We start from the raw sequence: 27,031 nt of genomic DNA, 5'->3' as shown, positions 1-27,031 counted from the left end.
GCCCTACAGCACTCCAGATCATTACATCTCTTCGCAAGAGATAAAGGTGACCAGTCAGAGTGCTTTACAGCAGTCAGAGGATTGCACAGCTTCGGTCAAAGCAATCCTACGCGTTCAAAACTTGTCTGTCAGAGACATGGCTACACAGTACTGCAGAGTACTAAATAAAATGCAAAGGTCAAGACCAGCAATGAGTGACAAAAAGTTCTCTATTTTCACTTTCACCACTCCCCCCTTCAAAAGTATATACATACAAAGAAAATGTGAATCCTCACTAATACCAACAGAGGAAAGCTCAGAATTAAGTTTGACCAAGAACTCCTCAGTTCCTAAGACCTATAAATTATGCTCACATGAAGGTCTGTGCTAATTTCTACTGCCATACATCTGCTAGAATTATACACTCGGACTATGAGAATCTTTCCAGCACTACTTCAAGCAGTTGTGTCAGATAAGTGCACTGGTTTTAAATACTTATCACTCAGTTGTAGCATTAATCCACAATTTTTCCATTAACAAGTCAACCAAAAAATGATCTTTCAACGAGGAAAGAAAAAATACATGACAGTAACTAGCTGCAAGGCCTTGTGATTAAGGCTGCCATCAGAAGCCCTGCCCACCTACAAGCTTCTATGGAGCCAGACACTCCTCTCCCATTCAATGCCTGTGGATTACACCCACCAGCCACACCCGGCTGCCCAATTACTCCTGGCTGCATCATTCCCTTTTCCTTCTAGGCTTGCAGACAGTGCTGTATCTTGTTTTCTAATAAAAATAACAAGGCCTTTGATGTTCTCATCGCTTCTCTTTAACTTTCACTATAGTCAGCATTTTCATTCACACTGAAATTAGAGCTTAATGCTCCTAGTTTAAAAAGACTTTCAAATAAGTTCATGAAAATGTATCAAGTGGCATATATATGTTTTTAAAATGCAAAAACTCTACAAAACTCATTGGACTGAGCTTTGTTCGGGGAAAGAAAGCTTTCTGACTCCACAACTTCAGAAGCAAGTTGGAATGCCAGACAAATAATAGCACTGAAAACTTTCATCCAAATGAGGGAGGTGGAAAGTTTAAATACGCCTCCCTGCTGCTGGACTCTTATTTATTTGATAGGAACATATTTGATATGATTTAATGCATCTGGCATGAGCTTGGTGTTGTATGCTTCTCACGCTGCACTGTGAGGCCAGTAGGAGAGGGAGCAGTCTGTCATCCTAGGAGGGAGGGATGCCGGGAAGTGGTTGCTCAGGAAGCTGGCAACAAACTGACAAGGAGGAGGTGCCCAAAACAGAACATTTCGATTCTGATTCTCAAGTTCACATGCAAGTAATAACAGAAATTTTACAGCTAGGACTTGAAAGCTTCATGTTTCTGATACATTTGAGGAATGAAATTAAAGCACTCCGATCAGTCAGCTGACAGAAGTTGCCAGTCAGTCTACCAAGGAGTTTATAAAACTGGGAGCTGATACAGTAACAAACCTATAAAGGCTCCTGACTTTGCACTGAGGAGGAATCCGAGCTCTCTCCAGGGACTTTCTGCCCACTTCCTAAGAATTTAAATCACATGGGTTTGTTAACACTTCTAATCATCTCAGATAATGTGAAATTGGGAATCGCCCATGAGCCCACGTCTGAGGGCATCCTGAAAAAGCTGCATAATTTCACACAGCCATTGATCTACTCTTTCATGAGATGGATGCTGCTCTTGTCCCACTCCTCTTTTTGAACTGGAAATTTATAGAGGAAAAGGTAAATAAAGTTTTTGGGTGTCTTTTTGTTTTCTTTTTTCACCCCTTTCTCAATTAAAATGCAGTAAAATTTTAACATTTTTTTGTCTCAGCACTCCACATTGCAAAACACCGCAACAAGCAGGTACCCAAATATCACAGCTTTCTCTGCAGTCACCACAAAGCTTCTGGCTTTTGTACTTCCATGACTGCTGTTCTTATTTCACATTTAAATACGTGTTCCTAAGATATCAACAACTCATTCTCAGGTTAGCAGCAGATAAGCAGCTTCTGCTTTGCCCACAAGAATATTCTGTCTACTCTTTCACCACTTCCAATCCCAATTTACATTGGACAAACGCTGGTGCAGAGGAGCCACCATCCAAGCAGCAGTGTAGCATCAGCAGGGCCTCCTTACTGCTCTAAGCTCACTGCTCTTACTAACTCACGAGGAAACCACAGTGACTTTCAGGCAGAGCAGAAACACGGGACCTCACCTGCTGAATGAGAACCTCGCTAGGAAGAGCTATTTGAGTTCTTATTGAAAGGGTCAAGACAGGGTACAGAAGAGCACAGTGAATTTTAGCTATAAGCTTCACAGGTGGATTTTTAAATTAAAAAAAAAAAAAAGCAGTAATTTATTTGCCAACAGCTGAAATCTCAGGGCAAAGGACAGCTAGTTCAGGGACTGCCTGACAGCTCCATCCTAATAGCTCATTATTTTCACGCTTTCATAGCCTAAGGACTTTAGGCATACTAACAACAAATAAACTTCAGAGGATAATTAAAACATAACGAGAATTCCTTACTTAAGTGAATAGAACAGTGAGAGCAAAAAACAGTTTCCAATATCCCATAGTGGCATGTGACAAAAGCAGAAGTCAATGAAAAAGATAGCAAAAATCTGGGAGTTGTTTTATTTTTAGGCACCTCCCAACCTTTTCTTTTACTTGCCTATGTGTCTTTTTGGCTGGCTGAACTAGTTACTCAAAGCACCTGACAGTTTCAGCTGACTCAAGGAACACATTTAAGCTTTATCTGTGCTGCATAGTTATTTGCATCAACTCAGAGTCTGTTCTTTTGACAGTTGTCTCATTTAATTGAGTAAAAAAAGCTGTCAGTCTAAAGAAACTGAGCCCAAGGTAAACTCACTTCGAACTAACCATCTGCCAGAGCATCTCTCAGGACAGTCAATACTTAAGGATACACTGAATCCAGTTCTCTGGATCTCTAATTAGATCGCTCCTGAATTAAACTGTCGATGGCCCTAAAAATGCAATGCATCACCTTGCAACTACAGAGACAGATCATCTCCCTAACAACAAGCGTGAGGGAAAGCCCACAAAAAGCCTTTGATAACAATGCAGTAAAACAAAAACCGTTTTCACAATAGATGAAATCCTTACAGTAAGCCCCCCAACTACCGATTTCTATGGACATGTTGATTCAAATATAGGCTTCCATATTGTATTGTAGCATATAAAGAAATAGAAGCAATGCCTTAGAAAAGGAGAAAGCAGATAAAATCGCCCTAGGGAAGATTTTCTTTCACTTCCCAACAATACTGTGGTCAAGCTTGGTATGGTAATTTACTAACTGGAATAAATACTCAAGACTCACATGGTTGTTGTAGATTAGTACCAATTTTAGCTGCAGCAGGAAAAGAATTAGCTGTATTTTACACTAGGAAGGCAGTGAATGAGGAAACAGTTTGCCAACTAGTGTTACTGATGCTTCATCATAAATGCAGGTTGATGCACAGCAAGGAGCCCTGACACTATTAAAAGATTTTAAAGTGACCTGATGTTTTTTATTATCAATTAGAAATTCCACTTGCATTTTCTTCTGGAGAGGCATCATTTTTAAATTCACTCCTCTATATAGATTCTCTAGTGCCTAATAAGTACTTTACTTTAATTGCATGTAATTAAGCCTCTGCTGTATGCCTATTCTCACAAAACTTGGAGATACGTCATTATCTTTGAAACATCTGTCCTTCTGTCAAACATGACCAAAACTGACAGATTAAAAAATAGAAACGTGTCTAAAATCGAAATCCCCGTGAAAGAATGAAAATGAAAGAGAATACAAAGATGGCAATCTTGAGAAAAAGAAAGAAGAAAGGAAAAGGAATGCAAGCATCCTATGGCTAATCTATACACAACAAACAAATGCCACTCAGAATTCTGTGTTCCCACTGTCTGCCACATCAAACCAGCAACCTTTTCTGAATCTCCTTGGCTTCATATATAAGCAGGTGACACAACACACAACTGGAATGCAATCACTGGAGAGACCTTCAAAAGCTACTTGGATTTAGTCAAACTTCTCTAAAAAGCCTACGCAGAACAGTTCAAGATGGTAGCTGAATGCCATACACTTAAAGATTAGTTCAGCAAGAGACACAAATCAGCCATATTTATTTTCATTTGAGTATGGAAGAGTACTTCAGCATCCAGTCTTGCACAGAAAACAAAGCTTTGAAATCAGAGAAATGTGACTGAAATGTGGCAGCCAATTTTGTGGATCTCCAACGTGGGAATGCACAAAAAGCAAAACCTTAACTGAACATACTGCTCTCCTCCTCAAGGCTTCACCGTTTCACTTCCATCCTCATCATCCTGGTTTATCTAAACAAACAATTTGTCAGCTAGTTGAATTCTCAAGTCGCTGAAAATTAATTCATTTGTAGTTTCTTCAGCATATTCTCAGCTCTTTGAAATACACAAGGAATTAATCCATTCAAAGATGTCTGTTGTTCAAAGCTACCCCTTCTCATTTGTTGAGGAAAGATTCGAGCAAATGCAAGAGCCTGGTTTTTATAACATGCATTCTGTACCTGGTCATGACCTACTAATCTTCAAAGTCCACTGATCCACTAATTTTCCTGGCGTAAAATCAATGATTCCTATGAGAGTCAGAGAGCAGCAGCTAAAGCAAGAAAGTTGGGGACAAGGAGGGAGCTGTGTAAATAAAAGGTGAAACTTTATATTACTGTAATATTTCCAGCTATTAAAATATTGTATGTATTATGACAATTTCATGAGGGTTCCGGTTTTGTTTTTAACTACAATACAGTGCTATTAAAGGCCAAAATTCTACCCTCAGTTATGCCACGTGTGAATTCTCACAACAGCTTTGTAAGTATAAGAAAGCGTATTTAGGCCCTCACACATAAAAAATTAAATATTGCATACACAGAACTGGAAGTGACTTTCCATTTCATTCAATCTGAAGTATTTTCCAATAGGTGGCACACAAATTAGCTGAAGATGGAGAACATTACATAGCACTGGAGTAAAAGGAATTTGAAGAGCAGTCTGTTTATAACAATAACTGTATTAGATCTGAAGCAGGCTAACTGCAGTGGGCCACTTATTCTCCAACATATAGTTCTTTTTTTTTTTTTCTCCTAATGAATTATGAGTGACTTTTCTGATTGCTGCAGTAAGCCCGTAAGGAATGCAACAGTCACAAGAAAGGAAGGACTCTTCCTGCATTAGCGTGTACAGAGGACTGCAACTCCAACAGTAAAATCATGTTCAGCTTCACTGAGTTGACAGCCATGCTCAGCAATTTGAAAATTCTGCCATTTAAATACACACAGAGCCAATACTCAAACTCAAAACAATTAACTTTATTACATCATAGAAGAAAAAAGTAGGTGAGTCATCTGCTCTCAATTTATCTTTGTCCTAAAATCTCCAAGTAGGAGAAAGTACACCCCAGGTAAACTTACCCATAGTATTCTTCCCTGCATGCTGTACCAATGACATGCATTCCTTTCCCACTCCTACATTTAAAGACTCATGGTATACCCACTCGAATTTGCTGCACACCCTAAAACACTGGGCTTCTTTATGGAATGTTTTTATTTTACGTGAGAGAAGAAGGTAGGCTGAGAGTGTTTCTTTGACTTTATTTGGATACCAACCTTCACAATTTCTATGTTCCAGCATTATACTTAAAAATGCTTTGGTTTTTTTTTTTTGCTTTTTTTGTTGTTGTTGTTAGGAGATAAGGGACATTTTGAAGAACCTAATGTGCAAACATCTACAAATTGTTTGATCAACCCAACATGAGATGACTACCTCACATTCAGTACTTCGAATGAGTAAGAGGTATCAATGTTGCATACCTGAAGACAAGGAGTATTAGAACACCCTATGGCACTTATCAGTGTGGAAAGTGAAACACAATAAGGCTTCTTATCAACCTTGGAGACTTGCCTCTTCCCTTCTAATCCTTTTCAGACAACTATGAAAGAGAAACCTGATGAGAGACAGATAATGCAGACCTTACTGGTAAGGAAAATGGCTGAACCTTCAGGGCCACTACAAAGAAACTGTGGATCACAAGTTAGACTCTGTCAGCAAACAAGGTAAATGTCTTTCACCATATTGCTTTATGTTATTGGACTTGTGGCACAATAACATACTTGAAAGTCAGCATTCATACAATTCCACTATGGCATCAAACACATGAAGCAAATCTCAAATCCTCTAGAGCATTTAACTCACTCATACAGTTTTCAGGCATCAGAAGCTGCTCTGTACAGGGTTGCCCTCATCTTCTTTTCCCCAGTCCATGTCAGGCACTTTCCTCATCGGTCCATTAATTGGATATCGTGCAAACAATATTTTCATACTTCTTTCCCCAGCCCAAACAGCAGCTTTCATTTGCTTTTCAGGATTTATGCTTCCAGGGACAATATCTATTCAGGATACCAGCAGGGTTTTTCCACATTTCTGCCAAAACTATTTAAATTTCATTGACACACACACATAACCTCCCAAAGAAAGGACCAGGGCAGCAGAATGTATGTATATAAGTTTCTCAGGATTCTGCACTGTCTGGGTAAAAATTAGAATCTACATAGATAATTTTTACACTATAGATGTTATTGTACTTACTTGTTTAAAGGAAACAAATATAAAATGGCCAAAATAATCCCCTCCAAAAATTCCTTTTAAGTACATCATGCTATAGTTTTGATGGTTACTGTACCTATGGCAATAGCAACAAAACTGTTCTCTGAGCAACTAACTCTAGGAATATTGTTCTTTTTGTCCCTTAGGAACCCATTAATTTGATCCTGGATGTTTAGAAATAACTTTTGTTTGTATTGCATGACTACTTAATACTGCAACACCGATCCCGTATCTAGCATTACAGTCAAAAGCAAAGAAAACTAGCTCAAGTTTTACTTTTTACGAAGTGTAAACAAACTGATTCAAAAGTGAAAGATCTTGTAGGAAATAGTCAGAGAGCTGTTTAAACCTCTGCAGATGTTTATTGCTACAGATGTTTATAGTTTCTGCCACGCTAAGGAGGTACGCTGCAGTCCACACCAGCACTGGTCCACAGACTGCTGTCAGCTAACCTAAGCAATGAGATTTCAGAGTTATGAACAACATTCTTCTCCCTCAGGTTGAGTCTTACATAAAGAAGAACACAGCAAAAACATCAGTAATCAGCCCGATGGCAAAAATAAACTCTGGTCATTGTACTTCTTAAAACACAACTGGGCTAGCAGCTTATTTCATCAAATCACCAGCCTAACAGGGGCTTTCTTCCCAGCAGGTACTAGATACTGCCTCTTTAATATTCAGAATTGGTAGCAAACACTGCCAGCCCATAATCTTCGCTTGTTTTCAGCAATCAGCTAAAGTTACTTGTCAAATCTGTACATAAAAATGTCTTCTGAAAGACCGGAGCTTAATTTTGTCTAGCCAGAAGGAAGGTTGTTGGGACAGCAACAAGCAAAGCTAAATTTCATTAAGCTATCATGAAGTTTACTCAACCTGAAAAACATTCTTTGCTATAAATGAGGAACAAGATATATAAGGAATAAATAAGTGAGAAATATCTATGGGTGAGAAGGCTGAAGCACAACCAGCACAGAGGTGAGAAAGCAAAAGTATTAAAGCAAAATTACTCCAAGCAAAGACACAAATGAAACAGTTTATTAATCCTCAGTGGAGGGAGACCTCAACTCGATTATAATTTCAACGCATAAAGCATACGAGCCAGTAAAATAACACTCAAACATTATTTCTGTTAGGGTGATTATCAGTACTTTTCTCACTACGTCAAAAATCAACACTTCCTCAAACTCTAACCCAGATGTTCATGTTTCAGAAGCAGTACTTCAATGCATCAATTTAGCAATTTATGAGCATACCTACATCTGCTCCTGTTGCTCACCACATCAATTTTCTGAAACAAAATCATCTCCCTGTTTCCATTAATTGGTCAGCATAACACGTTGATCCCAGCAGCCCATAATTTGTTATAATTTTGTTAATTTAAAAAAAAAAACAACAGAACAGATTGGGAGATGATCTCTGCTAATGTGACACCATGCCCCTTCCATTTGCTGTTCTCTAAAATCCTCATTTGCTGTTTTAGAATTGCTTGCTTCTTGTCTCCAGATGTTCTCCTTAATCTCAAATGTAGAAAATCTTACTGATCCCAACAATAAAAAGCTTATATTTCAAATGGGTGACAGACACAGACCACACAGACCCATACACAGAGGTGAATTTTCACAAGCCACGTTTCAGTCCACCATGCACAGCTGTCACACCATGAAATGAAGAGCATCTTGATCAACTCATCTACAAAACCTGGCAGATTACAACCAGGGGACTGTGTACAGAGCTCAGTATCAGCTTCAACACTCAACCATGGTAGCAACATTGGAATATTGCAAAGTTTGCACCAGAGGGTCTCACAAATGCTCACAAAGGAACAGAAAGGACACCGTATGCAAGTTTGTCAGGACCTACTGAACCCATACGAGGCTGAAGATGACTGTTTCCAGTGGTTTCATCACTACGAGCCAGAGTCAAAACTGCAGTCCATGGTATGGTGATGTGTGAATTCCCTACCAAAGAAATAGTTCAAAAAGGTTCAGGTGAAGTGATATGTGCTCTCTTTCAGGTTGGGAAAGGGGTGTTCCTTCAGAATTTCCCAAAACCTGGACAAACCATCAACTCTGACCACTTTGTCGCAATGCTGACTAAGCTGAAGGCTCAAACCTCCAGAGTCAGACCAGAGAAGACAACAACCTTTCTCTTGCAACGCAATAATGCCAGACTCCATACCAGTTTGAAGACCACGGAGCACACAGCCAATCTTGGCTGGGCTACCCACCACACCCACCATGTAGTCCAGATTTGGCACCTTCTGGCTTCCATTTGTTTGGGCTGATGAAAGACAGACTGTGTGGGCAGAGCCTTCCCAGTAACTACACTGTCATAGAAGCTGTGAAACAGTCACCTCCACTGGTGCAGATTTTTACAAGTGCAGCATGCAGGCTCCTGTTCCTCAATGGTGAAAATGCATAACTATTGGTGGTGGCTATGTTGAAAAAGTGTTTTGTAGATGAAAATTTGCCCCTGAAATAGGAGTTTTAATTCAGAGTATTATAAATTTTAGCAAAGATGTAGAAATTAGGGAATAAACAATAACCTGAAACATTCTGTTATAGCTGAATATAAAAGGTGTCTTCAAAATAGCTGATATAAACACGAAGAATCAGTGGCTGACAACCAACTGACAGAACACTGATTAACATATAGACTGTGTATATTTTTCCACTACTGAAGCTTTCAAAAAAAAAAAAAAAATCATTCTGAAGTGTCTGAGTCAAAATTTACAAAAGAAACTAAGACAACTCCCTGTTTACATCAACAGCAATTAGGACAGAACTTTTTTCAAGTGCAGTCTCGGAGGATATAGCATCTTGACCACATTCTAAGCATGACAAGGATGCTCTGACATTATGAAGTTAGTCACTACATTAATAGTCGGTTCCAAGTGACACCTCAGAATGTCACCTTGCGCCAACAAAATGGCCAAGGACACATGGCTGCATGGAGCTACCTAGAGCAGATGCTGGAGAGTAAGAAGGAAAACAGCCCAGCTGTTACCACCTCCTCCTCCTCTAACCCCGGCAGACAGAATAATGCATGACTTCTACTTATCCCTTCCTATGTTTCCTATGGGAAGCAAATGTCAGCAATGGAAGTACTCCCCATGACACTTCCTCAGCCTGGTGCTGTAAAACTCACGGACAGGGGATCTCCCTCACTGTCCTAGTGATTTGAAATTCAGCATGCCTCAGTTTCAACCTCCAAACAGTGTAACCTGCAATTTTCAAACTTCTCAACCCTGACCAGGAACTGAAGAGGCTCCAACGACCAGCATTACACTGACATCACAATATACAATCTTGCTTGTTATTTCCAGGTAGGAAAATAAGAGAAATTACTAAGAAAACTAAGGAAACAGTCCTGAAAAAGTACAATGCTCGTTCAGACATTATACCATCATTCTGTCTGTTCCCAAATGCACAACGCTAGCATGTGATCTCTTAATTGAGCTACTGTTCGAACACAGTAAGATACTCTTTTTACCTTAACCACATCCTATCTGCAATAATGGCATTACAACCTCAAAGTTTCTATGGGACAGAGGCCACATGCACAGAAGAGCACTCAAAGTATGAAGTGTCTCAGAACACTGCGACACTAAGATTAGAGTAAATTGGTAACTTAAAATACAGCTGTAACTAAAATACATTCTACCCACAAGGGAGGTGGGGGATAGGAGGAAGTGGTACACAACACAGAAGTTTGAGTGAGCAATATGAATCCTGAATTACGTATCTACCTCTGCAAAGCCATCGGATGAGTATTACTTCAAACAACTTCTCTCTCATAAACAAAAGGCAGCAGGTAGTTGCCTCTTGTATGATGCTTAACACTTTCCAGGACAGCCAAAAATCTGCTCCAAGACGGCCTGCTAGAAGGCAAACACAGCCCGAAGCCAGCAGAAGGGTTTCAAAGAGGGAACTGCACAGTTGTCTAGGAAGTTAACTTCAAGAAACAGTGAAAAAGGTATCTTGGTGGAATTTAGCTATCTCAAGCTCTTCCCTTTGATTTAAGACATCAGAAAAAACAATATAAAACTTTTCAAGGAAAACTTAAACTTATCTCATCATTTAGGTTATGAAATACATTTGCTTCATATAGCCTTCTAATAACACCCCGCTATTACATCACATTATTTTTCTTTGTTTATTTAAGATATTTGCACTTTCCTGGACCATAAAAACAGGCTTTCATTTTAATCTGCTTAACACACTGTGGGGAAGGGCTTCTAATTTCACAGCAAGGAGATAAGACAAATAATTTGTATAACACATTAGCACATCTATGGCAAAAGCACTTTGTCAGAGCTCATTGAGAACAATAGGGTGCTGAAGCAAATCTGCGAGAGGCAACTGTTTGAGACCCCACTGTCCACTAAAAATATGTTTTATTACATTCCATAGTAAAGATGACATCACAGAATATTAATTTATGAATTGTCTTGAGGCAATAAGGCAACAAAATCTTATCCTTTCCCTTCAATAGGCACCAATGTTTCTCCCATTTCTCCAGTCCTTTTCCAAATGTGTCTGGATCCTTTTCAAGCTGATCTCCAAATCAGTCATCTATCCTTTAAGCCCTATCATTGCTCCCCTTTAGCCTCATTTACTTCTTTTCTGGGTTTGTTTTCACATTTTTTATTGCTGTTCTTCCCGAGCTGAGTCTGCTTTCAGCATGCATTCTGCTGCGTGCAGACAAAAGCAATGCAACAAAATATTTCCAGTACACTGGCACAAGTTCCACCTAGACATTTGCGATCATTTGCTCCCAAATCCCTAACAACATTTCACTTTGAACTTCCGCTATGGAAAAGAAGATATGCAGCAGAAATTCGGAAGAGAACTGTCAATTCCAGAGATCTGTGACAAGTCACTTCTGCAACCTCTAAACTGAGCTGAAAACAGCAAGGCAGACTTGGGAACTCCAGTCAGCCATTTCAGCACACAGCTGGAACAGGGAAACCCAACAATGGGACGAAACTCAAACACAAAGTTCCATTCAGCAGGCTATCTGTAAACCTTGCTGATTCTGGCTTTATCTAAAATAGTTTGTTTCCTCTAAGCTGAATGTGGTAGGAGAGAGTGTTCTTCGGAGAATCGACACTAAAGATTCTAGGGATAGATCTGCTTCATCTACTGAGATGCTGGGCAAAGTTAATGACCAGCTGGAATTTTGAAATGAATTTGTTTCCTTTTAAGAAATAAATAAGTATGATCATACCTCGATCTTTTGCATATCCTTGGATATTGCACTTCCATTCATACCAGAGCATCTCTGGGAAGCTAGTGACATGTGTATAGTAATTTCCATGGGGTGTTAATCAGCACAATTACCAACTGTAACTTCATCACAAACAGGAAGCCCTAAAAAGAGGTAAACTCCTGAAGTGTAATTTCTTGGGAAGGAGGGAAAAGGTAGAAAATTCAGTTATATGTCACACTCTCTTGGATGAAACCAAGCTGGCACACACAGATTTGGTAACAAGCCAATGTCTAAAGATACCAACACCAGTAAGCCCAGTCATCTCAAGAATCAGCCTTCCAATTTTCTACAGTTCAATCCCTACAGTTTGTTTCCCTTTCCCTCCCTCTTCTTCTCCAGGAGGACACAGAAAAGACTTTTTGGTTATTATAAAAAGAAGGAAGTTAGGATTTCATCAATTACATATGACAAACTTTTGCTAATATTAGCATAACTGCAAATACAATGATCTAAGAAGTGGAATGGCAGTTTCATGCACAAGATTCTCCCGAAACAAGGACTGATTCTTCTCCTCTGATAGAGCTGCAACATGATTCTGGAAGCAAGATTATAGCTGGGTAATATCTGCCACAGCAACTGCAACTACTCACCCAGTGCTACCTACACTGAAAACAACCATTTATTGCTTTTCCATAATTAAGTTCATCAGTATTATGAGTCTGTATTTTTTCAACAACTTTACAGTGCAGTTCTTGATTCCTAGTAGTCTTTTGATCCTTAACAAACGCACAGCTTTGTACATTTATATAGAGTCACTGACATCAACGGAATCATTCACAATGCTTAATATTAAACACACATATGATCAGAACTCTAATAGCCAACAGAAGCCCTCATTTCTGCTAACACAATGGGTGTAAATCTGATCTCTTGCAGATTGGTGTTCATGGAAATAAGATTTCAGTTTTTGAAAGTATACCTGAACTTAGCAGAATATAATATATCACTAAAAATATCACAAGTGTTGACTGATAAAATCTTTAGAAATGACTTACTGGTTTGGTTATGAAAGTCTCAGTTTGAAGATGAACTGGTCATTGATAAATGGGTAAAAATGTGTAGAGACTGAAATTACAATATGACTACATTTGTCTTCATTTATTATTCTTCCAAGCATCAGCCCTAGAAAGAATTGCTCTTGAGCTTCTGATACCAGACTATCACGTATTGCCTCAGAAACGCTATGATTCAACATCAGATGCTAATAATTCAGAGTATATTCCATCAGAATTTTTAAAAGGACACTTGACAATAATCCAGGCAGGAAAAAAGCCTTTCTAACTTCTATAACTGCAACATAAACAACTACAAAACTTCTCCTGAAGATTACACAAATGAAAGATGATGCAAAGAGAGATTTCTGTTATGCCCCAGTTTCCATTGAGATTGGCTTCATTTTATTTTATTTTTTAATATACACAGGATTTAGAAGACGCTTTTATACTGACAGATTTTGACTTCAAGTAAAGTATTAAGAAAAGCTGTGTTTCAGCTTGTCTTATCAAATTTCAGTACTTCTCTCAAAGTAATAGTTCAAACCTTACCTTTCTGCCCTAAGTTACAGATGCAACGCAGCACAGCCCTCTAACTGATTTGCATTTGGCAGAGACTTTGGTATCATCATCTATCAGTTCATAAAGAAGCTTTTTCCCACCTCTACTTAAAGTATTCTCACACTTCCGTGACAGGAAGAAAATAAAACCTACAATCTGTATTTCACAAGCCTTGGCCTTGGTTTTATCCTTGACTGTATCTAACAGACCTTGCTTCAGTTCCAGAACAGTCAAGTCGGGCTCTACTAATACATAATTTAAGTCTTCCCCATGGTGTCTACAGCTCTGCAAAAACATGTTTTTTTCAGAAATACAAGGCAAACACTTCTATCTAAGCACAGAAAAAACCTCCTCTCTCCTATGTGAGGAGCTGGCAGTGCTCTCGGATGCGTACTCAATAGCACTTACACCAAATGGTCCACCTCTGCCTTTTGATTTTTCATTTTCTATTCTTTCAGTCGTATTTTCAAAACTAGCCATAGCTTTCTCAGCCAAACATTCACCGCTCTTCACACGAAGTGTCTCCTTGGACAAATATGCATTGTTTAAGGATTCTTAACTGAGTTATAAAGGGGGGAAAGCCATTCAACCTCCTTCACGCTGTTCAGGAGCTTTCATTTCCAATACCGTAGATTAAACACTTCCAATCCATTTAAACAGTTGCAGAACTAAAGCCCACAGACATATTGTCAATTAAAGCTGTAAATATCCCACGGTCTGTACAAAATGAAAGCTTTAAAAAAGAACAGCAGCACCGCAGTTTTTCACTCCTTGATCACTACACCTGCCTCATTAATCTCCTGCACCCATGTGAGGTAAATACATGGTACAACTATAAACTAAAATCAATAATACCTTTAAAAAGGTTTAATTTGATTCTACCAGGGAGGTTATCATAATCCAGCTCTGCTTTCTCACATTCTGCTAACAATTTCTCAGCTCGGTTTCAACTGCTAACTTTGTTCTCCATCTCCCTATCTATCATGCTGCTATAATGCCAGCTCAAATGCTGTTTGTAACAGCACAGCAATTTCTCAGAAGTTGCCAGCTTCATAGTGTGTTCCTTTAGCAGTGCATGGAAATTATTAGATTAAATTACAAATGAAAGACTCTGCAGTCAGTCATGATTACTGGAACATTTATGCACATTTGGTTGATTGTGAATTTTAACGTTTGTTCCTTTGCGTCTTTATAGATCTTCTTTTTACATTCTGTTTTTCAAGATCATATGGGAAGCGACATTGAAGACAACTGGAAGAGAGCCCCACGTTTTCCCAAAGGAAGGATGGTGGCACACATGCACTCAACTCCTTCCTGGCCTAAGTAAAGTGCCAACAGAACCTCCACAAGCAATGTAAAAACTTCTGTTAATATCAGTACACATCACAGGATGCTTTTGGAAGGAAGAGTTGCACAGAAATCTGCTTCACAAAGGAAGACCTCCGACAACCCAGTTCTCTCCTCTGTTCTGTAACATTCCCCACACCAGCACCAGACCAAACAGTTCACATACACAGAAATACCTGAAGAGAACACCGATAATACTGCAACTGGTGATCATAATAGGTTAACCAGCAGGATCTTCGATTATCTCACTGCTGCAGGTACAATTTTCAGGAAGATATTTTAAACCAATTTCTTGACCATACACAGTCCCTGAAAATATCTAGTAATTTTCTACAGGAATAGTGCTGTTTGACCCAATTCCAATGTAGATAATTATATTATCTGTACCTAAAATCCCTCTGAGTGTTTCAATCAGGTATGGTATTCTTCACTTTCTGTTCTGATCTGCTTAGCATGGCTGAGCACCATTAAGCAGCTGTCAGATTCCACACTAGAAGTGGCTGGATTTCAGTAATAAGCAAAATGGTTCCCGATAGAGTTTAAAACACCTGGGGATCTTTCCAAATGAATGGTGCAATGAGGCTAAACTATAAGATTAAACTGCCGTAAAATAAGCCCCACAATTTCTTCATAAAAGTACACACCCTAATACCGTCAGTCTCTGAAGAGCTCAGTCGTTGCTGAACATGTAACATGCCCAGATGAGCCCTCAGATAAGAGTATGAGAAATAATTCACAACCTTCACATTCAAGAAATTATACAACTACCTCCTCCTAACATGCAGCTCAGGCTGTTCTTGCTTTTCTATCAGCAGAGACCATCTATAACAGACAGGCTGAAGATCTAAGCCATGAGTGAGAGAACAGAGCTCAGTATGCTAGTTCAGCTACCAAAAACACTACCAGCCTCTTTCTCATTTTCAGTCCAAGGAGATTTTATAACCAATATGAGAGAACAGTCACAGGTGCATTTAGTTAGAAGAAGCCTTCTAATCACTTGAACAGCAAGGCTGTGGAAAAACTTTCTGTCAGAACAGGGCAGCCAGAAAAGCTAACAGCCTTTAAACTGAAGTTCAATCAGTTTGTGATGCAAATTGTGCAACGGCTGTAGTGACAGCACAAGGACTCAGGCTCAGTGCCCCACGGATCCATAAGGATCAGCATGGTATGGAGGCACAAATCATCTGCCAGCAGTGGGCACGCATATTTGAATCTTAAAACTCACAACTCTGTATATTACACTTCCACAAGTGATTAATAAGGCTACAAGGAGTGCCACTGCAAGAGAGGGCACGTGAAATAGTTGCAAAAAAAAAAAAAAAAAAAAAAAAAGACTAAAAGAATACAGGACAGCAGAACTCTGCATATGAACTGTTAGAAGCTTCCCCCACCTGAAGGACTTCACACCTGTATTAACTTTTGCTTCTACCAAAGCCAGAGAAATTCACAAAAACAACAGAATGTCCCCAGTGAGCACAGGCTGGGTGTAAGTGCACTGTGACAGACTCAGCACCATCTGAGCAGCCATCAGCTTCCTGCACGCATCCTGCCCTGCAGATCGGAGATGGCAGGAACTGGGGTGGTGAGTGGATGCCTGCAGACAAAGATGGACATCTGACCGTGGCACAACTGCTTGCAACACACAAAGCAAGGCCCGAGGCCAAGAGCCCCACTGTGACAGCTCCTGCGACCTGCCTAAGCCTGACACTCTCCTTCCCAGCCTTACCCAGCAGCCTGGCACCAGCCTCCAACTGCAGGCCCTTTTGCCTTTTCCCTTAGAAGCCAGGAAATACCGTCTGTATGCAACCCTGAGGCTACAGAGCACCCAGACTTGCCACTACATTTAGATATATCCCCCTTTTTTATTAGGTTTTTTTTCTTAACGCCTGCTCTTCTACAATGGCCTGCCACTGAAAACTCATTCTTCACCAACGTTTCACATTCACCTGCATATGAATTAATTTCAAGGGAGATATAGATAGCAGAGTAATTTAGAACTAGCTTTTCTCTCTCCTTTCTTTTTCGCTGGGATAGCTCTCAGATTAAATCCACTGAGATCAATTGAGACATTCCAGATTTTTCCCAGTACGCATTTTTGTAGCTTAGAAAACAAACACTAGAAAAACCAGACAACCTCCCAAAGCTGAAATTGCCCTTTCCATTCAAATGCAGTGCTGTATCCAAACTGAAACTGTCACACAGCCCGTTAATCTCCATTACAAAACACATTCTTTATTTAGTAAAATTACAGCACTTAGTTGAACGATAACAGTATTTACATACTGGTTTATGAGCTTCTGAGATATTTTTCAAGCAAATAAACTAAGAGAATAGGTTACAGTTTATTGAAATAGGAGCTGCACTGTTCCTAGGAGAACAGCATACTGCTGCTATTATTGCTCCTGTGTTACAAGCATTTAAAACAGAGCTGTCCTTTAAAGGGTTCCTTGCGCCTATCACACACCAAAACAAACTAAGCCGGTAGTGTGGGATAACCCTTGGTCATAATAAAGTCAGCCCTCAGCATCTACACAACAGGTCCAAATTCATAAAAATTCAGAGGCCTCCCAAAACAACACGTCAACATTTGGTACGACTTTACTCTGCAGAGCAATCTGAACCCAGAGAAAACCAGAAGATTAGAAGAAAAGAACAAAACAAACCTACTGATATCACTGTTAATGCTGTCACATTCCTACTTGTGGAAAAGCACCCAAACTAAAATTAAGCACAGAAATCACCACCATCACCCACTGTATTGGAAGAAAAAGGATTAGGCTGATGAGGTGACATATTACTTTCCGAAGAAGACTTCTGGAAAATAATCAACAGCAGTTCAACAGCATAATAATGTGAATGAGGACCACAAGCACCTACACAGCTGCATCTTCCTATTAGTAAATTCCAGGCCTCGTGACAATACTTAAACACAGCATCTTCTACTGATCTGAATGCTATCTTCAGGGTTTTTTTTTCCCAGTAAAACATCCTCTCAATTGACCAAGAACAAGGGCACTTTTATCAGATTAGAAAGCTTTTACATACTTCTCATTTTTTACGAGACAATCGTTTTCTATTAAAACATGGCTTATTCAATTATGCCTACTTTTAAGTAGATGGGTAGAACATCAGGCCTTAAGCCTGGGAAGAGCTGCAGAGCCACCAGGGCCCGCAGAGGACAACGCACAGCACTCACAGCCTCGGGCCGGGGCCACAGCCGCTGAGCCAAGCATTGCTTCTGCTCATCATGGGGAACTACAGACCTTGTGGGAACGCGAGCACAGGCTGTGATCAAACCTGCTGCACAGTAACTTCTCTTAGGAAACCTTTGCAAACAGTGTTAACACTAACTATATCGCTTGGAGAAGAAAACAGGCTTTTCCAATAGTTTCCTACTTTTTCCATATATGTTGTCACCTTTCCAACAATGTTTCAACAGCAGACTGAAATACTTTGTCTGCACACCAGCATACACACACACACCTGTATCCCAAATAAACTGGTAATCCTGCCGAGTTTGAAAGCTGATAATTCCTGGATTTATGTTTTCAGTTCAGCGTTGCTCACAGTGACACAAAGAACATAACCTCAGCAAAATAGGAATCAGGCACAGGAGGACCTGGCGTTTCTGCATGCATACCAGGGAGCTAGGGACTTTGAAACACTAGTGTGAGAGTAACTACGGCTAAATTTAAGAATTAGTCTACAGCAAACTGTCCCCATCTGCTCTTCACCAATAACTCTTTCTCCACTTTTTTCCCTCCTTTCAGATAAGCTAGCTATCACAAATTTTGAAGTATCAGAGCAGCGCTGCAACAGACGCAATCAGGAAAGAAAAGAAGGGGCATAAACCAAACATTTCTACTATTTCAAAGCGTTTGCTGAGTCAAACGAGGATTCCTGCAGACGGACAGCTGTGTGCACGTGGAGCTGTACTGACAGCACCACTCCTCCCTGCGTGCTGCCCCAGAGCCCGGTGCTGCTGGTTTGGACCATGCTGCAGAACCGCGGCCCAAGCAGGAAAATTCCTACACTCATGCACAGTTGAACGCACAAACTTACAGGCAGCTGCTCTAAAAATACATTCACCTGTACCAGTTACATGCTAAGGTCGTGCTGGTGCTGTAGGAAATCCAGAACCACGCGATAGTAGCAAGAAGTAAAATCTGATTTCAATAATAACAATAATTATAACACTAAATGACCAAAGTCTGCAGGGACCACCTTGCATCACCACTGAATACCAATTTCAAGGAGACTAAAATATGACTACCGTGGTGTTTTCCTGCCCAGATTTGTACCTTCGTGTTTTTAGTACCACAGTCGCCTGCTGTGCAGTGTGTAGCTCAATTTATTTCCAATACTGTAATTTCTGCAACACTAGCACAGAACGCCAGCTCCGATATTCTACTGTTTGCACTCTAGGAGTAGACTCGCATTATCCTCCAACTCCATTACATCATCCCAAAAACCCAAACATTTCTTTTTCCTCTTTCCCCCCACCCCCACCCCGGCGTCCCCGTCCCGCAGCCCCGTACACCGCCGGGAGCCGAGCGCACGGCGCGCCATCTCCGCCGCCGACCTTCGCGCCGCAGCCGCGCGTTACATAACCGGCGCCGCTCGCGTGCGGCCGTGCCCGGGCGGCTCGGCGCGGGGCGCGGAGCGGGGCCCCGTCCCGCAGCGGGGCCATGTGGGTCAGCGGGTCAGAAGCGCCGCGGCCTCGCGGCTCCGCACCGCGGTCGCGGCCGCCCCGGCGCCGTCCCGCGCGCTCCCGGCGGCAGCGCCGACCGAGCGTTACATAATTGATGGACGCCCCGCGGCGCCCTCCGCCAGCGCCGGGCCGGGCCGGGCCGGGCCGGGCCCCGCCGCCCCGCGGCACCATCTGCCCGCGCCCGCCCGTTGTGTAACAGCCGCCGGCCCCGCGAGTGCCCGGAGAACTCCCCGCCGGAGAGAGGCCGTTTCTCCGGTGTTTCTCATTAACTCCGTTACATAAGGCGCTCGCGCGCCACATCCTCTCTCTCGAGCGCTAAATATACCGCGCGGCGGGCGCCCCGTACGCCCGGCCCGGCCCCGCCCGCGGCGCCGCCGCCCCCCGCCGCCCCGCACCGCGCGGGGTCCCCGGGCGGGAGCTGCCCGCGGAGGGGGCGTGGCCGAGCGGGGAAAAATACTGTAAAACACACGGCGGCACATGGTCAGCCATGTTCCGGCCCGCACCGCGCGCCCCGCCGCCGAGGACGGCCCCGCTCCCGGCGCCCCGCTCCTCCCGGCTCCCCGCACGGCGGCCGCGGGCGTCGTCGCGCGCCTTTATTTAATCCGTCGCCCTCCGTGCCCCGGAGCGCTCCCCCGAGGGGGTAATGCCCCTCCCCGCGCGGTGCGAGAGGCCCGGGGCCGGGCGGGGAGGGGCTCCCGGGGGCTCCGCTCGAGGAGCGGCGGCGGAGCCCCCTCCGAAGTTGCGCGCCTCCGCGGAACAAGGGCGGCTGCGAGAGCGCCCGCCCCGCGAGGAGCCCGCTGTACGGCGATGAATCGAGGGAAACCGGCACGCAGACGGCGAGCGGGTCCTCCCCGCACCGCCGAGCTCCCTTTAACTGCGGATCCCCCATTCGCGACCCGGCGAAGCGCACCGGCTGGGAAACTGTCAAACGGAGACGCGCCGGGAGGGGGGCGGGGGGCAGGAAGGACGCTGCAGCTTTAAAAGTTTGTTCCCTCGCATCCCCGCACTCGGGCTGTTGCTTTATATATTTATAAATTATGTAATTTCGGGAGCGCGGTGCCCATCCGGACCCCGCGGGCAGCGAACGGGAGCGGGAGGGGAGCGCCGAGCCCCGCTCGGTATTCCATCGCCTCTGTCCCTCCTCCCGCCGCAATTAAAAGAAGCGATAAAAGTTTGCGAGGTTTGGCAGGGGGTTGGAGCGCGCCGCGTTTGCGTGCGCGGCTGCCACGAGCGCCGGCGGCACCCCGGGGGATGAAATCGCCGCATTTCCCCCTTCTCTTGCCCCCCTCTTCCTATTCCCACCCACCCCGATCCCACTCCCCCGGCCCCCTCCCCCTTCCCCAAGTCTCCTACCTCTGCCGCCGCCGCCGCTGGAGTAGCTCTGCCTGCGGACCGGAGCCGGCGCATCGCCTTTCCGGGCGGGCTCCAGGTTCACCGGGGTGTCCCTGGCGCCGGCGGCCGCCTCGGAGCCGCTGCTGCCCGGCTCGCTGGCTGCTGGATCGGGGGCTGCCGGAGCGGACTCCATGTTTTTCCCAATGTAGATCGCTTGGAGATGGCGAGCTCCTACACTCCCTCTATCTTCTGTTTCCAGCGCAACTCTATGGTAGAAAAGCAGAAGGGAGAGAGCGAGCGCGATCCAGATGGGATGCGAGCTTGCCTGGCTGTGACCACAAGCAGCGCTAGCGAGAGCCGCGCACCCCCGCCCCCGCACCCCCCGCGCTCCCCGCGCTCCGCCGCCAGCCGCGCGCCCCGCCGCCCTCCGCCATGGCCCCGAGCCGCGGGCACGGCCCCGGGCACCGGGCGGGTATCCGGGGAGGTTGGGCCGGCCCGGCCCTGCCGAGCCCCGCGCCGGGCCCGGGGGAGGCGAGGCGCAGCCGCGGCACGGGGCGGCGAGAAGCGGCCGGCCTCCTCCCGAACCCGGACCCTCGGCTCGGTCAGCGCGTCCGGGCGGGTCGCGGCTCCGGCCTCACCCCGGCGGGGAAGAGCCTCGAAACACGGCCCTCTCCTTCCCTGGTGCTTCAGCTGGAGCTGCAGCAAAAGATGCCATCCATGTTAAGCGTCTCAGGACCTGTCCGTTCAGCAGCCACGCGGGCACATTGCACACAATACCTCCCGTTCAACGAGGTACACTTTGACACGGGACAAAAGGTGACAGTAGAGGTACCAGAAAACTCTCTCACACCAGGTCAGACTTCTAAAAGCATCCTCGTGCAGCATGGTGTAATGATGCGCTCCGCTCACCCCATTTTAAAATAAAGCAACATCTGCCATAAAGAGCAGGCTGAAGGACGCATCCCTCTTGTGTAAGAGGCCGCATCTTGTACAGCCCTATAGCCTTCTGCACAGAAGGTTCTGACAGGAAGCGTGCCCTGACCTCATCTGTCAAACCAAGATATCGGTACTGACAGCAGCACCAGCTCTTCCACTGTGGTGCTCAGTTGTGTGCAGGCAGCTGATACACCACCTCTTGCCAGCAAGGACCTAGGTGCTGTCCTATGCTATACTATCAGCGCTGCTGGCATTAGTACCTGATGGCATTCCAGGGAAACGCTGGGCAAACCCAGCTTGAGCAGCCCCATGGCCCCTATGTCACTGCTCTCTCACAGAGGGCCTGCTTCAAAAATAGGTTGGAAACATACCATGTCATACTTGCTCCAGGATGGCATCCACAAATCAGATTATCCCCTGCATTGTTGATATTCAATCTTTTAGTATAGAGTCTTGCATTAGTTGACTTGGAGGTCCTGAAGTTCCAATTACATATGTCTAAAAAAAGAAACAAAAAGAATTGCATGATATTTCTGATTATTTGTTCACTGCATACATCTGAAAGGGGCAAGCAGAGATTGCAGCACATAGAACAACAATTCTGCATTTACACAGAGCAAATAAATTTGCAGAGATCACAGCTCAACTTCCAGATCTGTCCATTGAGTAAGTGATGTTTGTCCTCACAGATTAACTACTCAGTTATTGCAGACCTGGAAGCCCCAGCATACAAGCACAAAAAGCGGTGTAGTTTTTTCCCAGTGATAAATGAAGACATCTCTGCCTCCTCCTTGATAGTGGGCAAGGGACAGGGTGGGGGTGAAAACGAGGGAAGCAGGAGCACAGTTTGCTCCCAGTGCCTTACTTCGAGGCTCGGGGGGCAGGTCTCACCCTTGCAACTGCAGTGCACGCTAACTCCGGCTCACAGTCCTTTTGGCATGGCTGTGCTGGAATGTGCCGAGAGCAGCGAGGTGGTCCTTCTGTGATGCAAGTTTGTTGGATTAGAGTTGCAGTTTCCTGCAAACTCTCTTCCTTCACTTTTCACTAATTGGCAACCTCCAAATAGAAGCAAGAATTATGTGAGCTGTGGAAACTGAAATGCCTGTTATCCTTAGAGAAAGCTTATCCTTCTCTCTTCAGGGTTTAAGCAGGCTGACCGGGCAGTGTGTATTGGGAAACCTGCCCAGCTAATAAAAAAAGAGGACTTCATTCCTCAAAGCTGCCAGAGCACTGCCTTTCACCAGTACCAGGAACAATCGAGCTACTTGCCACAGTGAGGATTATTCAAGTGAGTGTTTTGCAGGACTGTTTTTAGTATTCCAAATACTTTAAATTAGGAAGAAGTATAGGCTTTTTCCCTCCCTCAATGTATTAAAGGATGCTGAGATTTAATATACCTACCCTGTAATGTAGTTGTCATTTAGTGTACATTTTCTCCCATTTTGAAAACTAAGAAATCCTTTTTTTGTTTGTTTGTTTTTGTTTTTAAAAAGAAATTACAGGGGGGAAAAAGATCACAGAGGAGGAAAACAGTGTCGGAAGAACCTGAATTAATGGAGAAAAAATTAGTTTCCGCTCTAAAGTCTCTCAAGTCACCAGCAACAGGAATCGGCTAAAGCAGGACAGACCTTTAGCAACCCTGTAGAGGCAACCATCTACGTTTTACAGCACTTACATAGCAAAGAGATGGAACAGCTTTGCTCTTTTAAAAGAACAGAGGGTGCCTGGAAAAACCTGAGGACCCCATCAGGAAAAGTTAAGGCCACGGTTTGCTCATGCTCTACATAACTGAGGAAAATCATAATTTCTTTCAAGATCCTTCTGACTGCAGTTGCTCTGCTGAGACATCTCCTGGGCACAGAAAAGGTCTTCTTCAATCTTTGGTCTTCTACGACTAGCTTCCAACTCAGTCCAAAACACAGGTCATTAACTTTGATCACTAAGTCTGTTTAAACAACTGAGATGGCTTTAGCAGCAAAGATATCTATCTAGTTTCTGTATGCTGAGAAACTTGAGAAAGAAAGGGTTCGTTAGATTTAGAAGTGCTCTAGAAATTGCTGGGAATGTTACCTGCTAGAGTGGCTCAGAAATTATTCTTTCAGAAGTAGCAGTATTGGAACTGCTAAACATTTCATGTTATCTTGTTGATTCCGTATGTATGTTTAGTAACTAAAAATTTTAATAATTTAAAAATCAAACAAACCTTGTGCGACTCTGGAGTAGACAAGATATTAGGATTATGCAGATTCCTTTCCAGGACACTGCCGGGGTGACTGAGTAAGTAGCAGAACAACTGTGCTGTACTACAGGCACAAGGCACACAGCACACACAAGCAGGAAAATCATACACCACTGGAGAGTGGAGTACCACTGCGTTACCTTAGTGGCGGTGGTCCATTAATATGCAAGCACAGTTTGAATTAGAAAGGTACCTCAAGTTACATAACTAACATGGCTATTAAGATATCTTACTTTAATGAGGATGCCAAAGTACATTCCCAATTCAGAAGTACACAGTAGCCTGCATTCCCTTCCTGTGGATCTGCACTGCAGTGACTTCTGGCCACAGTACGTAAAAAGTGATTGTCAAACATTCCTAGGAAGTCCGTTAGCTCCAGCATAGCAGCTGTGGAGAACATAGTGATGCAGACCCATGTTTGGGAACACAGGAAGAACTACTAAGGTATTTTGGTGCTGGTGGCATTTTCTGACTTTGCTGTTGTTCCCTTGCAGCATTCCCCCAAATTCTTTCTGTTCAGCTTCTCTGGCACAACATGTTGCCAAGGCTAAGGCACGTTTGCTTCCACTGAACCAGTTTACATCTGTGGCTTTGGTGGCTTTTCAGGAAAAGAAGAAAAAGCAAAAGTCACAAATGGACGAAAAAGCAGTAGATGTTCTGATGAGCAAATTCTGGAGCCATGTAAGTATGTAGCAGGCTGTTTGTATTCATTCCTTAGAGGATTTTCCATCTCTGAGAAAAGGAAGTGGAGAAGCACAGAACGTATCAAGTAATTAACCCTTGGCACCACATCCACAATCAGCATGCCCTGTATGTAAAGAGTAAACAGCAACAGCTGAGGCCAGTTCTAAAGAATTCAATACTTTCGAGAATGAATTAAGGCAAAAGTCCAAGAGAAATCTATCTCTCTCAGTATGTCTGTGCTGCTGTTTTCCTGTGATTGGTTTAAAAAAAAAAAAAAAAAAAAAAACAAAACACAAAACAACAGCATATTTTTCTTCAGCAAAATGAACACTGTTCTCACATTTCATACAATTGCAGACAACCTCTTCCTCCCACAAAGATAATCTAATCGAATTAGAGGAGCAATTCAGCCTGCCCGTATTCTCTGGAGACATGAAGGGAAACACCAAAGAGCAAAATCAGATCTAAAGATATATTTGTCTTCCCAAGAAATCGGAAGTTCCTCTAGTAAAACAGTCAGACATCATTTCTGAAATCTTGGATCATTCTCTCATTCTCTGTCCAAAAAAAAGGGTGGCTGTTTTTTAATCAGCTCTTGCTGTGGCACTTTGTTCTCAATTGTATTTTACTGAACAGTAGTTCCCTCAAATGCAGTGTTTGCTACCTAGTTCCTCCTTTACAGCAGACTCATAACTCGTATTCTTTGTTGAAAAAAAAAAAAAGAAAAAGATTTCCCTAAAAGCAGTTGTAGGTTATAAGCAAATTAAAGAGGAAAGAATCACTTCTCATTTTGAAGAAAATATCATCATCTAACTGTTCATTGGTCTTATTGGTCTTATTCCTTCATGTATCTTTCATCCTCTGGCAGGGTCTGTCAATAACGCCCCTCAGAATATCCTACCTAAAAGAACCATTCTGATTTATTTGGCTCTCTGGCAAGAACTCCACGTATTTGAAAATTCACATGTATTTGCAAAGTTCACTTTCACTCCAAATCATTAAGAAAATTTGCACTAGCCAAGAAAAGCATATTAGATTAGAAGTCCAGACACGTAAATCATTCTGAATAGGAAAAGAAGTTATCTTCTATTGCTGTGATTTAACTTGTCACTAATAAGATACTTTCTAGGAACTAACGCACCTACAGGAGAACAAAGTTTAGCCAAAGTACTTATTTGCAACAATCTAAAACATTATTTGAGACTTACTTGTCCTAAGTATCTGGAAAGAAAGATGATACCTACAGGTCTGAGGGATGTGAAGAACAGCCTACTCGCTGACACGGAGCTGCAGCCAACTATTCATACAACCTATACAGCACTGCCACGCTTCCCTTCCAAAACTCGTGATGCTACAGAGTTGTGTACTTCACCTCATCGTTAACAGTGACTTCCAACACGCTACCTTCAGAAAGATGGGGAAGTTTTCCCACTTCATCACAACCCAGCAATCGAAGAACATGTTCTGAACAGCAGGTGGGAAGCTTTCCCCAGCACTCTACCCCTCTGCTAAGGAGCCATGCTTTTCATACCTTCCCATTTCCCTCCTTTTTCTCCAGGTCACAGAACTTGATCTTCTAGCTAGCTTAGACATACAAAGATTTCCTTCATTTAACACGTACCAAAAAGTTACACTAACCATCAGCTGATTCAAGCAGCCCAAATGTACAGCAGAGACATTAGAGCTTAGATGAGCATTAAATCGGAATTACACCAGAAAGGCAGAAATGAATGCTGCAATTTAATGTAAAATAATTATTCTGCTTGTATATAACTTGAAGCCTCATTTGATTCATTTATACACTGTATCATGAAGAATGTTTTTGTTTCAAATTAAAATGGAAAGCCATCTACTGTGTGCAAAGGTAGAGCAGCGCATGGCCAGCATTGCTGAAAGCATTCCTTGCCCACTTTAATTCTTTGAAAACTTAACACTACAGCACATTACTCCTAGAGCAAAAGCATATAAAGCAAAAATCATTAACCCTTTCATTTGCCCTGGAGACAATCATTTGTTGTTATTAATTAGATACCGAAGTAATGCAGATTGACTTCATTATTTGAATGGTTTTTGCATTAGTTTTGCACCATGTTCCACACAACTGATGCTACCTAGCGACACAATTCTCAACCTGACTTAAGAAACAGTGAGAGACAAAGAAGGGAATCTGAATAAGAAAACTGATGTACCAAAAAGTCTAAAAAGATATACTGAAAATCTAGGATAAAAGAAGTTTTTTGTTGTTGTTGTTTGTTTTGTAAATACATGTACATGAAGCCTTTGTCTTTTGCAACT

General features: G+C 42.9%; 1 protein-coding gene across 3 annotated transcripts in view; it reads right to left on the bottom strand.

Moving 5' to 3' along the window:
• Positions 1 to 22,315, bottom strand: part of RORA (RAR related orphan receptor A) — a 351,059-nt gene extending 328,744 nt beyond the window's left edge. Inside the window, exons 1-2 of one of the 3 annotated variants that reach the window (XM_085234217.1) lie at positions 22,185 to 22,315; positions 20,899 to 21,143 (exon numbers count right to left, since the gene is read on the bottom strand). In XM_085234217.1, the coding sequence (XP_085090343.1) occupies positions 20,899 to 21,070 (172 nt within the window). In that variant the 5' untranslated portion in view covers positions 21,071 to 21,143; positions 22,185 to 22,315. Of the gene's footprint in view, positions 1 to 20,898; positions 21,260 to 22,184 lie in introns of those variants that run through there. The other 2 variants (XM_085234214.1, XM_085234218.1) reach the window with 2 other exon arrangements.
• Positions 22,316 to 27,031: the final 4,716 nt, after the last annotated feature.

Source organism: Meleagris gallopavo, chromosome 12 (assembly GCF_905368555.1).
Source record: "Meleagris gallopavo chromosome 12, MGAL_WU_HG_1.1, whole genome shotgun sequence".
NCBI lineage: Eukaryota > Metazoa > Chordata > Aves > Galliformes > Phasianidae > Meleagris > Meleagris gallopavo.
This window is presented reverse-complemented; position numbering and strand designations above follow the sequence as displayed.